At 50.6% G+C, this 11,771-nt stretch overlaps 1 protein-coding gene across 1 annotated transcript; it reads left to right on the top strand.

Annotated features, from left to right (window-relative positions):
* The first annotated feature begins 273 nt into the window (after positions 1–273).
* Positions 274–8,903, top strand: LOC115640598 (phospholipase A2 inhibitor and Ly6/PLAUR domain-containing protein-like). The gene is made up of 5 exons (XM_030543480.1): positions 274–518; positions 4,610–4,732; positions 6,159–6,314; positions 7,600–7,740; positions 8,505–8,903. The coding sequence occupies exons 1-5, from the start codon at positions 461–463 to the stop codon at positions 8,873–8,875; spliced, it is 849 nt and encodes a 282-aa protein (XP_030399340.1). The 5' UTR covers positions 274–460; the 3' UTR covers positions 8,876–8,903.
* The last annotated feature ends 2,868 nt before the right edge of the window (positions 8,904–11,771 follow it).

Raw genomic sequence — 11,771 nt, 5'->3', positions numbered from 1 at the left:
CAGCTGAAAAAAATAGCCTAGAAAAATAAAATCTTGAAAAAATGGAAAAGTTTGGTCTGGGCATTTCCAGAATTAGACTTGTTGATTTTTTTTAACTCAAAATATCTTTTCATTTAAAAATGTTGGCAACATTTCTATTTAATCCAATTTTACAATCTTTCTAAATGCTTGAAAATGAATCAAAACCACTTTTTGTTTGGTTTTTCAGTGGGACGAGAATTTTGAGTCAACCAAAAATGATTTTCCCCCTTATCTTTTGGAATTGCCAGTGAAGCACAAAATTGGTTATTTGTGAGCTCTGTTGCCTGGTGCTTCCCCCCTAAATCTCGGCTGTTATTCCCTTTCCATCCTCATTTCGGTCTTGAGTCTCTCCTCCTCCCCTCTGGCAGAGCTCGCTGTGTCAGCCGTGAGAAGCTCCGTTCAGCTCCGAGCCCGGCCCTGTGGGCCTCCCAGCACCAGGATGGTTTCCTTCATCCTCTGCCTTCTCCCTGCTCTCCTAGCTACAACGAGTGCACAAGGTGAGTCATCCGCTGCTGTGGCCATGTAACCCCCCCCCGGACTTGGAGACTTTACACCCAATGGATCCCCAGTCAGGGGAACATTCAGTCTGTGCAGGGAGGGGGGATTAGCTCTGGGTGGGGTACAGGGCCCTGTCTGCACTATGGCTACTGTAGTAGCTTAGCCACAGCATTGTAGCTGGGCCGGCAGAACCCCGTAGTGAAGACGCTGCCTGTCCCAATGGACGGGGTTTTTCCATCATTCTAGGAACTCACCTCCCCGAGCTGGTAGCCAGGCCGAGGAAAGCATTCACCCATCAGCTGAGCTGCATCTACTCCAGGGGTTGGGCTGGCCTCAATGCACCACTCAGGGTGTGGTTCCCCTTCCTCCCAAGCACCATAGTTATATCAAACAGAGGCAGAATGAGATCCAATGACTGGGAGTTGAATTTAGACCAATTGAAGGTGGAATTAATTCTGGCAGCAGCTTCTCAAGAGGTAGGGTGGCTTCTCCATCCCTCGGACACTGTCTATGGAAATTGGACGCCCCTCTAAAAGATTGGCTGTAGCTCAACCATCAGATATGGGCTGGATGGAGGAAGGGCTGGGGGAGGTTTTCTGGCTTGGGCGATGCAGGAGATCAGACTAGATCAGCATCACAGCCTGAAAATCTCCACCTCTCTAAAAGAAAAGGTGCAAAGCTGCTGCACTTACACAGCTTGTGAGCAGGGTGCTGTACATAAGGACTGAAGGGCAGAGATTGTTTACTTTCAGGTCCCCAGCATGTCCACGAGCTGTGGTTAATGTCACTTGTATCAACGGTAATTTTGGGGACACAGGACAACAAACGTCCTTTTGTTCTGTGTTTTGTCTGGCAATTTCCATCCTTCCCATTCCCCACAGATTGCAAACACCTGGGCTGAGGCAGAGCGATGGGTGCTAAGTTGGCTTTACCTTATGCCACCTTTATATCCCAAAGACTAAGGGCCATGTAACTGGTTGTAAACCTCGGGACCAGTCATCACAGAGCCTTCCCATGGGGGGCAATCCCAACAAGCCTAGGGGCCAAGACAGCTGGCTTCTGCACCCCAAACCTTTCTGTCAGACCCCTCCGCTGGTCGGTTGGCAGCCCAGAGAGCCTGGCTGCACTCACATCAGTGGCCTTTCCCTATTTCTATGCAACCAAAGTAACTTTTGAACGCTGCATTCCATCAACTCCATAATTTCAGGGGATGTTCTAGACATCACTGAGCAGAACCCTATTGATTTGGGGGGAAAATCAGAAAACAGGAAGAGGGAAATCGGGGACACACAGAGCCATTGGCATCTGGCCAACCCAGCCACATTTTCATCCAGCTCTGTGACTGTGTGTAGATCAAAGAACCAGCTGGTGGCGCCATTTAAGAGAACGAAAAAAAGAGCCACCATGGTTAAAGAACAAAGTAAAAGAAGCAGTGAGAGGCAAAAAGGCATCCTTTAAAATGTGGAAGTTAAATCCTAATGAGAAAAATAGAAAAGCGAATAAATTCTGGCAAGTGAAATGTAAAAATATAGTTAGGACGCTGAAAAAGGAATTTGAAGAACAGCAGGTCAGAGACTCCAAAAGTAACAGCAGAAGTAGGAAGCTGCTAAACAACCAGTGGGGCCACTGGAAGATCGAGATGCTAAAGGAGCACTCAGGACAATAAGGCCTTTGCAGAGAAACTAAATGAATTCTTTGCATCAGTCTTCATAGCTCACGGTGTGAGGTAGATTCTCACACCACATTCTTTTTAGGTAACAAATCTCAGGAACTGTCCCAGATTGAGGTGTCTTTAGAAGAGGTTTTGTAACAAACTGACAAACTAAACAGTAACAATCACCAGGACCAGACGAGATTCACCCAAGAGATCTGAAGGAACTCAAATGCCAAATTGCGGCTATACTACTAACTGTCATCTGTAACCTATCATTCAAATCAGCTTCTGTACCAGATGACTGGAGGATCGCTAATGTGACGCCAATTTTTTAAAAAGACTCGAGAGACGATCCCCGTAATTACAGGCCCGTATGCCTGACTTCAATACCGGGCAAACTAGTTGAAACTATAATGATGAACAGAATAGTCAGTCACATAGATGAGCATGATTTGTTGGGGAAGAGTAACATGTTTTTGTAAAGGGAAATCATGCCTCATTAATCTACTAAAATTCTTTGAGGGGGTCAAAAACATGTGGACAAGGGGGATCCAGTGGATATAGTGCACCTAGATTTTCAGAAAGCCTTTGACAAGGTCTCTCCCCAAAGGCCCTTAAGCAAAGCGAGCTGTCTTGGGATAAAACGGAAGGTTCTCTCATGGGTCAGTAACTGGTTACAAGATAGGAAACAAAGAGTAGGAATAAATGGTCAGTTTTCAGAATGGAGAGAGGTAAATAGTGGTGTCCCCCCGAGGTCTGTACTGGGTCCAGTCTCATTCAATATATTCATAAATGATCTGGAAAAAGAGGTAAACAATGAGGTGGCAAAATTTGCAGATCACGCAAAATTACTCACAATACTTACGTCTAAAGCAGACTGCAAAGAGCTATGAAAGGATCTCTCAAAACTGGGTGACTGGGCAACAAAATGGCAGATGAAATTCAGCGTTGATAAATGCAAAGTAATGCACATTGGAAAACATCATCCCAACTCTACATATCAAATGATGAGGTCTAAATTCGCTGTTACCACTCAAGAAAGAGATCTTGGAGTCTCTGTGGATAGTTCTCTGAAAACATCCACTCCATGTGCAGCTACAGTGAAAAAAGCAAACAGAATGTTGGGAATCATCAGTAAAGAGATAGATAATGAGACAGAAAATATATTGCCTTTGTATAAATCTATGCTATGCCCACATCTTGAATACTTCATGCACATGTGGTACCCCTGTCTCAAAAAAGGTGTATTGGAATTGGAAAAGATTCAGAAAAGGGCTACAAAATGATTAGGGATATAGGACAGGTTCTGTATGAGGAGAGATTAATAAAAACAGAATTTTCAGCTTGGAAAAAAGATGACTTAGTGGGGATAATGGCATATTGGCCTGTATCGGTTGGAGCATTGCTCACAGATTGAGGGAAGTGATTATTCCCCTCGATTCCTCACTGGTGAGGACACATCTGGAGTATTACATCCAGTTTTGGGCCCCACAGTACAGAAAGGATGTGGACAAATTGGGGACTCCAGAGGACAGCAATGAAAATGATCAGTGGGCTGGGGCACATGACTTACGAGGAGAGGCTGAGGGAACTGCAGAAGAGCAGAATGAGGGGGGATTTGATAGCTGCTTTGAACTACCTGAAAGGGGGATCCAAAGAGGATTGATCTAGACTGTTCTCAGTGGTACCAGGTGGCAGAACAAGGAGTAATGGGCAGGTTTAGGTTGGATATTAGAAAAAACTGTTTCCCTAGGAGGGTGGTGAAGCACTGGAATGGGTCACCTAGGGAGGTGGTGGAATCTCCATCCTTAGAGGTTTTTAGGCCTGGCTTGACAAAGCCCTGGCTGGGATGATTTAGTTGGGGATTGGTCCTGCTTTGAGCAGGGGGTTGAACTGGATGGCCTCCTTCCAACACTAATCTTCTATGATATGACAGAGGTCTATAAAAGCGTGTAGAAAGTAAATAAGGAAGTGTTATTTACTGCTTCTCATAATACAAGAACTAGGAGTCACTGAATTAAATTAACAGACAGCATTTTAAAACAAACACAACGTATAGTCAACCTGTGGAAGTCTTTGCCAGAGGACGTTGTGCAGGACAAGACTATAACAGGGTTTAAAAAAAGAACTAGATAACTTCATGGAGGATAGGTCCATCAATGGTAATAGCCAGGACATGCAGGGATGGTGTCCCTAGCTCTGTTTGCCAGGAGCTGGGAACGGACAACAGGGGATGGATCACTTGATGATTACCTGTTGATTCTCTCTGGGGCACCTGGCATTGGCCACTGTCAGAAGATAGGATACTGGGCTAGATGGACTTTTGATCTGACCCAGTCTGGCCATTCTTATGAAGACTCAGGCTAAGGGACATGTCAGACATGACACTGTTACACAACAGTAAAAAGGAAACACTTCTTCTTCTTCTTCCTCCAGTTGCGACCCTGACATGTGACACATGCTTTGGCCTAACGGAGAACTGCGAGTTTGCTCCAGGAACCTGCCAAGACAACAATGCTACTGGTGGCTGCCTCTCCGTTGCAGAAGATATTACACTGGGTAGGTGACATTACCGTCAACCCAGGCACATCCTACCCTGCAGTCTGTCACCATCCTCATCGCTAAGGCCAACCCCAGACAGTCCATCAACAAAGCACATTCACCCGGCACAGAGCACTCAGTCTGCATTTGACACTCAGGCAACGTTACTTTGTCTTATGTAGTGACTGGAAGATGTGGAGGTTTGAAATCCTGGCCTCATATTGCAAATCTCTCATTCATTTCAGTGGGGCCAGGATTTCACTAAGTTTTCATCTCCACAATGGACGGCTGCGCTGCAACAAGCGAAGCTGCTTTGGTAGAAGTGCACGTTTTGAAATGTGTTAAAAACAGGAAATTGGCACTGAGATCCCTTGTAGACTGTCGGCTTGCTCCCAGGATCCTGTCTGAAGCTGTTAGTCCCCTACTCAGGGCTGGAGCCAGGAGTGGTGCCAGGGTTCTTGGCGCCCTAGGTGGGGGCTCCTTCCGTGGTTCCGGTAGGCAGTGGCAATTCTGCGGCGGGGGGGGTGGTCCTTCTGCGCTCCCGCTCTTCAGGGCACTTCAGTGGCGGGTCCCGGAGCGAGTGAAGGACCCACCGCAGAATTGTCGCCGAAGACCCGGAGCGCGGAAGGGCCCCCCACTGCCGAATTGCCGCTGAGAGCCGCAAAATGCTGCCCCTCCAAATCCTGGTGCCCTAGGCGACTGTCTAGGTCTCCTAAATGGAAGCGCCAGCCCTGGCTGGAGCCCTGCCTTACACGTTTTCCCCCTTGCTTGGGGTGCAAATTCAAGGAAGTTTTTGCCCACTTGACTTAAAGAGATTCCAAACCTTCTCTGTGTTCTGCTCCCTGAGCTCTTCAGGCCAACGGATTTCACTCGTTCCCTTAACTTCTCAATGTTTGCCCTTTGAAAATGAAAACCTGAGTTACAGACTCTTTTTTGTTCATCCTTCCATTGAATTAAAGAGATTTAATGGCTCCTTCCATTTACCCTATAAGAAGGATGTATAGCACAGCATCAGCTTTAATGTGCTCTGTCTTTATCTATCTAATCAAATCTATCTCCATACACCCATCTCTCTCTCTCTCTCTCTCTGACCACACTTAGGATATTTACCCAGCACAGTCACAAATGGGTATATTCAAACTTCCCCCCACTCAGGGTTTGGCTTCACTGCAGAGTTAATGTGGGCCATGACCCGAGGTTTAGCCATAACCCCCACGCCTCCCCCTATTATTCACCCACAAAACCCTTTAACCACAGGCTAGCTGATGCAATTTGGGGTGGAGTTTAGATCCAGGTTCCTCTTTAATTTCTTGAATTGTGGGTCCCAAACTGGACACCGGATCCCAGCAGCTGTTACCCGAGGGCCAATCATGGAGGTAAAATAACCTCCCTGCTGTTACATGAGATTTCCCTCTGAGTCTCTCGTTTTCTGTCTTTAACAAAGATGGGACAAGGACCTCATTCTACAAACAGTGTCTAAATACCTATAAAAGTGACATCAAAGTCCCCATGTCTTTCAATGTTGGGAATGGCAAGTATTTCAGAATCAACATCACACAATGCAACGACACAGATAACTGTAACTCGGCTGTACTTGGAGGTACGTTGTGGATCTGTTTTTACTGTCCCCGTTTAATGGCTTGTCGACAGGAACAGTTAGGTGATGGTGAGCTGGGGTGTGAATCTAGCTCTCCATGCAGTGCCGGCTACAGGCACCAGCCAACCAACCACGTGCTTGGGGTGGCACCTTGGGGCAGCGCAGCACTGGGGTGTTCTTTTTGTTTTTGCTTTGGCTGGGCGGCACTGGAGGTTTTTTTGGTTTGTTTTTGTTTTGGCCGTGCAGTGCTTCGGGGGTGGGGGAGGTCTTGGGTGGCGCAGTGCTGGAGGGGTGGGGAGCTTGGGCGGCATGGTGCTCAAGAGGGACGGGGACGTGGGGGGCTTTGGCAGTGCTCGGGGGCATGGGGGGGTTCAGCGGCATGGTGCTGGGGAGGAGCGGGGGTGTGGGGGGCTTCTGTGGCACCACGCTCGGGGGGTGGGGGGCTTTGGTGGTGCAGCGCTCGGGGGGGTGGGGACTTGGGTGGCGTGGTGCTGGGGGACGTGGGGGCTTGGGTGGCACGGCTCTCATGGGTGCAGGGGGCTTGGGCGGTGCAGTGTGGCATTCGGGGGGTTGGCGGTGCTTGTGGGGGCGTGTTATAGTGAGGGGGCAATCTTTTTTTTGCTTGGGCAGCAAAAAAGTTAGAGCTGGCCCTATCTCCATGTGCCCCCCGCTGATGCATGTGAACAGCTCGTTAGCGCGGCTTGAAATTGGACTAGCTTAAAGCACATTAATGAACGGTTCAGGGACGTCAGCAGGGCGCACATGGCCAGCTAGGCCGTGGCAGGCTGGCGTAGGGTAGATTCACACCCCAGAGGATCCTTAGACTCCCCCACCCCTTACTACAGTTGAATTGTTCATGTGGACAAGCTCCGTCACAACTGTATGTGTTACTATTTCTCCCCTTTATTGTCCATTCACTCAAATGTCATTTCTGTCGCCACTGAAATGCCTGTCGCTGGCGGGTCCCCAAACTAGGGAGTGGAACAGTTGGGACCCATGTGAAACCAGACGGGCGAGGGCTGCACGCGAGAGAGGGGGCGGCAGCTGGGATGGGCTCCAATCTAAACCTCCCTCAACCTGTCAGCTCCACCTTCAAACTCGCCGGGGTCTGGAACTGATCGGATGTGGCGTTCACAGATAGTTGGGTCACAGACAGATGGAGAAATGCCGTCGGGCTGGGGGTGAGGTCTTCATAGGTTCGGGCAATGCACGGCAGTGGGCGCATCCTACAGGTTGAACAAGGTTTAACCCACCCTGTGACCGTCTCTCTGTCTCTCTTGGTTCTCAGTGCCCAAGGAGAATGCCACCAAGAACGGGTTGCAGTGCCCAACCTGCTTTGCTCTGAACTTCACTGTCTGCAATGTTCAAACAACCCCTTGTACCGGGGATGAGACCTATTGCATGGATTTCACTGGGTACCTAGTGAAAGGTAAATTCTGCCAGCTGGGGACAGTGCGAGAGCTACCCCGGGAATCTCACACCTCAGGAACTCCCCAAAGAGCTGGTGAAACCTGGAATCTGTGCTGAGCACTTGGGCGGGTGGAGGTGGCCAAGTGGGGTTTTTGCCTTGGGGGAAGGAAAGAGGAATTGGGATGTTTTCTCTTCGAGACCAGCTCCCCACTTTCAGTGATGCCGCCCTGCTCCTGGAGTTATGACAACATGGTCTCTTGCCATGGGAAGGGTTGTTATGTCAATGATGCAGAGCTGGGGAGAAAACCCAGGAGTCCTGGCTCACAGCCCCACTGCTCTAACCACTAGACACCACCCCCTGGTATATTTAGTCGGGAGCTAAGCTATTGCTCAGTGCAGAGCTCCTGTTCTCAGTGTGTGTCCAGGACTCCCAGCGCTTTGCGGTGTTTACAAAATAACTGAACCGAGTGGTCAGGGCTGCTGGGGATGGTGAGAGCCGGGCGTGTTCCTCGGGGGGCCGAGCGCCCGGGAAGGAGCCTTCCCCGGGTTATCAGCTGGTTCCAAACTCCAGCTTCAATCTCGTGTGAAGCTGCAGAAAGGGGCGTGGGGGAGGCAGGAGGGGACCAGACGCCCACCCTGCCGTGGCTGGTTACAGCGAGCGCAGGGAGGAGTTGGGAACGGGAGGCAGAGATGGGAACCACTGGATGGTGGAGACAGAGGTTCTGGGGCAGAGAAGGAACCAGAGGTTCCCCCGTCTAATGACAGGCTGATTGTCTCCCTCAGATTCAGGTATTTCAGGCTTCGTTGGAAAAGGCTGTGCTACTGAGTCCACAAAAGACATTAAACCTGAAACCACCCTGATTTCTACAGTCTACAGATACGTCTTTTTATGGGGGAGCTCTGTTCCGGCCGATGCAATACCCACCACCCCCCCTCCCACAAGCACCACCCCCCGTAAGACCACCAACCCCCCTCCTACAAATGCCACCTCTGCTAATACCCCTAGTCCCCCTCCCACAAGCACCAACCCCGCTAAGCCCACCACCCTCCCCAAAACAACCAGCAGTGGGGCCAGCCTGGCAGTGGGGAAATTCTCCTTTGCCCTCTACCTGCCTGGCCTGACTGGGCTGCTGCTGGTGAAGCTGCTCTCCTGACCCCCGCCCGGCACGGCCCACACAGCACCTGGTGCCTGTGGATAAAGGCCTGAAGTCCCAGCTGCACCCCCTTCGAGGCCCCTGCATGCTGCTGGGCAATGAAAAGGGGCCGCTGCATAGCCAAGGGTCTGCCCAGCGTATGGGTGTGTCTGTCCCGGTACCTCACGGCTGGCTGGAATCTCTCTGTGCATTAGTAAATTCACTGAATAAATCAGAATCTGAAATAAAAGCCCTCGGTGTGGTGTTGTGTGCGGGCTGCCCGCTGCTGAGCCCGTCTGCCTGAGACTGGGGAGCTGACAGATGCATTAGCCACTGAAGAATATGCATGGCGCTCTGTGTGTGTGTGTGTGTGTGTGTGTGTGTGTGTGTGTGTGTGTGTGTGTGTGTGTGTGTGTGTGTGTGTGTGTGTGTGTGTGTGTGTGTGTGTGTGTGTGTGTCCCATGTAGTGGAACTGAGACCACTTAGAGAGAGAGATCAAATGAATCTGCTTTACAGCCTTAGTTACCAGCCAGTTGGCTTTTGTTCATGCAATAGAGGCTCATGCTCTGAGCTCCAGAGGTTCCCCAGTTCGATCCCGCCTGCCAGCGCCTGGGGTCTGTCAGCGTTACACCAGAACAAGCTTAATTCAACCCCCGGTGCATTTGTATTGTGCTACAGCCTTTGATTCCACGGTCACACACTGTATGTTCTCCACCTCTACCTGGTATGAGGCAGGACCTGCTCCCAGAAGCTGGCATATATCTGGGGTGTAAAGATGTATCTCAGAGGGAGTATATCAAGGATGGTACCGTGCTTCATCAACAATAAGCTGGTCGGGTGCCTTCGTCCCTTCATGGATCGTGTGGTCATTGGGCAGTTCACTCAAGGTCTGCTGTGCCAGCTGCATGCGCAGGGCTGGGGCGGCACAGGGGGAACACACCCATGCAACCAAACTCTATGAACATCTAAACACACTAGCCAGAGGGGTGTGTGGGGACAGAGAGGTAGTGCAAACACTGAACCCGCCCTTTCCCCCCTCAGGCCCCACTCTCTTGTCACCATAAGACTCACTCCCTGGGGTATTACTTCAGGGGTCAAGATGGACACATGACCAGAAGCAAAGGGTGGCATGTGACCCCTCTAAGAACTCTACCAAGTGGGGTCGGTTTCAGCCCATAGGATGTCCCTGAGGGAAGATTTGACCAATCAGGACAGGTTCCGGGGTGAGGTGACCATCCTAAAAGGGGACTCTGTGACCCCTCTAAGACCTCCTCCCAGCACCCTCTACCAAGGGGGTTTCAGCCCCCCTTAGGGCGTCCCAGCAGGGAAACGTACAATTAGAATAGGTGTAGGGTGAGGGTCTAGGCTGGAACCTCCTGATCGCTGGAGTTTGAAAGTGATTTTAAGTACGTCTTAACAGCAACAGACTTTCTGTCTAAATAAGCCTGGGCTTTAGGCCTAAACGACAAGAGGGGCAGTGAAGTATCCACCGCCTTTAAGGCTATTTTCAGCAAAGCTCACGTGCCTCAAAAATGACAAACCGTTCGGGGAAAGAATTTTTAAACAAACCTTCAAGCCGATTGTTGAAGCGGCGTTAATGGCGCGCCCCATTTGGTTACTAATAATGAAGTCAAAGCTGGGGTTGTGGAGCCATTTAACAGAACTTTAAAATCTCGGCTGTGGAGATATTTTGCATCCCACCAAACTGTTTGCTCCCTCGACGTGTTCCCTGAGTTTATAAAGAGTGACGGCTGGAGCTGTCACCAAACTCCATGTACCAGACCTGCTGATGTCAACCCCTCAAATTCTCTGAAGGCATGTGTAATGGGTCAGCCTCTCACAAGCGCTCTCTTTTCTCTGGCCAATATACCTGCAATCACAATCTTTTTCATGGGGCTGCACCCACCTCTCGTGGCTGGCCCCCTTTCTCTCGGTTAGGTGTGACCTGCTTTTCTTTTTCAGTCTTACAGCAGGGTGGCAGCCGCCTCTTGCAAGTGCCCCCCGGCCACTGGCTCTCTCGGCTGGTCTTCGCAGCTCAGCCTCCGGCCAAGCCGCACACGTTGCCCCACTCTTCTGGGATATACAGTCCTGAGTTCTTATCACGGCCCTGCTATGGGGCTGTAGCTCAGAGACTTCTTCCCCACGGCACTGCCTTCTTCAACCACCCAGCCGGGGCCCAGCCGGTACCCACAGCCAGTGACCTTTTCAGCAGCCCTCCCTGGGCTCAGTCTGCAACCAGACCAGCAGGGCCCATCTCGGTTCCCTCCTCAAGTCTGGCGAGGTCCTGGGCTCAGACCGCTCGCGCTGACCTTTGCATGGTCCTGCTGCTGCTTTATCCAGCCAGCCAGGCAGCTGGTCTCTGGCAGCCTTCCCCGGGCTTGGTTCTGCCTGGTGAGCTGCCCATGGCCTGCTGCTCATCTAGCCAGACAGGCACCCAGTCCTCCCTCACTGAGCTCCAGGCAGGAACTGAACTTCTCTGCTCTGCAGCTCGTCTTATATAGGGCAATTCTGGTCCCGGATTGGCTGCTCCATCAGCCCCTCTGATTGGCCGCACCTCTGCAGCCACTCTAGGCTGCCTGGAGGATTTCTCTCTGCTCTATTCTGGGGCAAGGTGATACAGGACAGCGGGGGCCTCCAGACCTAGAGCACCCTGCCACAGTATGGAAAACAGTTGACAGAGACAGTTTTAAACCTGGTTGTTGCCCCTTTTAGAAAACGCAACCGGAAGAACTTTTGAAAAAGGTTTGTGGAGGACTTTTCCATTCCCCTGTTACACTGTGGCGCCGTCCAAGAAAGGAACAAGTTTGTCACCATCCCCTATGATAAACCGCATTACATGCCTGTCAGTAAACGTCACATCAACACAATCCCCTCAAAATAAAGACAGACCAGAACAGACACGTCTCACTATGCTATG

The sequence above is a fragment of the Gopherus evgoodei genome, unplaced genomic scaffold (assembly GCF_007399415.2).
Source record: "Gopherus evgoodei ecotype Sinaloan lineage unplaced genomic scaffold, rGopEvg1_v1.p scaffold_31_arrow_ctg1, whole genome shotgun sequence".
In the NCBI taxonomy this organism is placed as follows: Eukaryota; Metazoa; Chordata; order Testudines; family Testudinidae; genus Gopherus; species Gopherus evgoodei.
Note: the sequence above shows the minus strand (reverse complement) of the source record. Positions and strands in the feature narration are given on the sequence as shown.

Excerpts from the sequence above, each read along its gene's own strand:
- LOC115640598 (XM_030543480.1), top strand. The coding sequence starts at position 461 with ATGGTTTCCTTCATCCTCTGCCTTCTCCCTGCTCTCCTAGCTACAACG. Across the intron at positions 4,733-6,158 it reads TGCAGAAGATATTACACTGG|ATGGGACAAGGACCTCATTC; the intron begins GTAGGTGACATT and ends TCTTTAACAAAG. Across the intron at positions 7,741-8,504 it reads CACTGGGTACCTAGTGAAAG|ATTCAGGTATTTCAGGCTTC; the intron begins GTAAATTCTGCC and ends TGTCTCCCTCAG.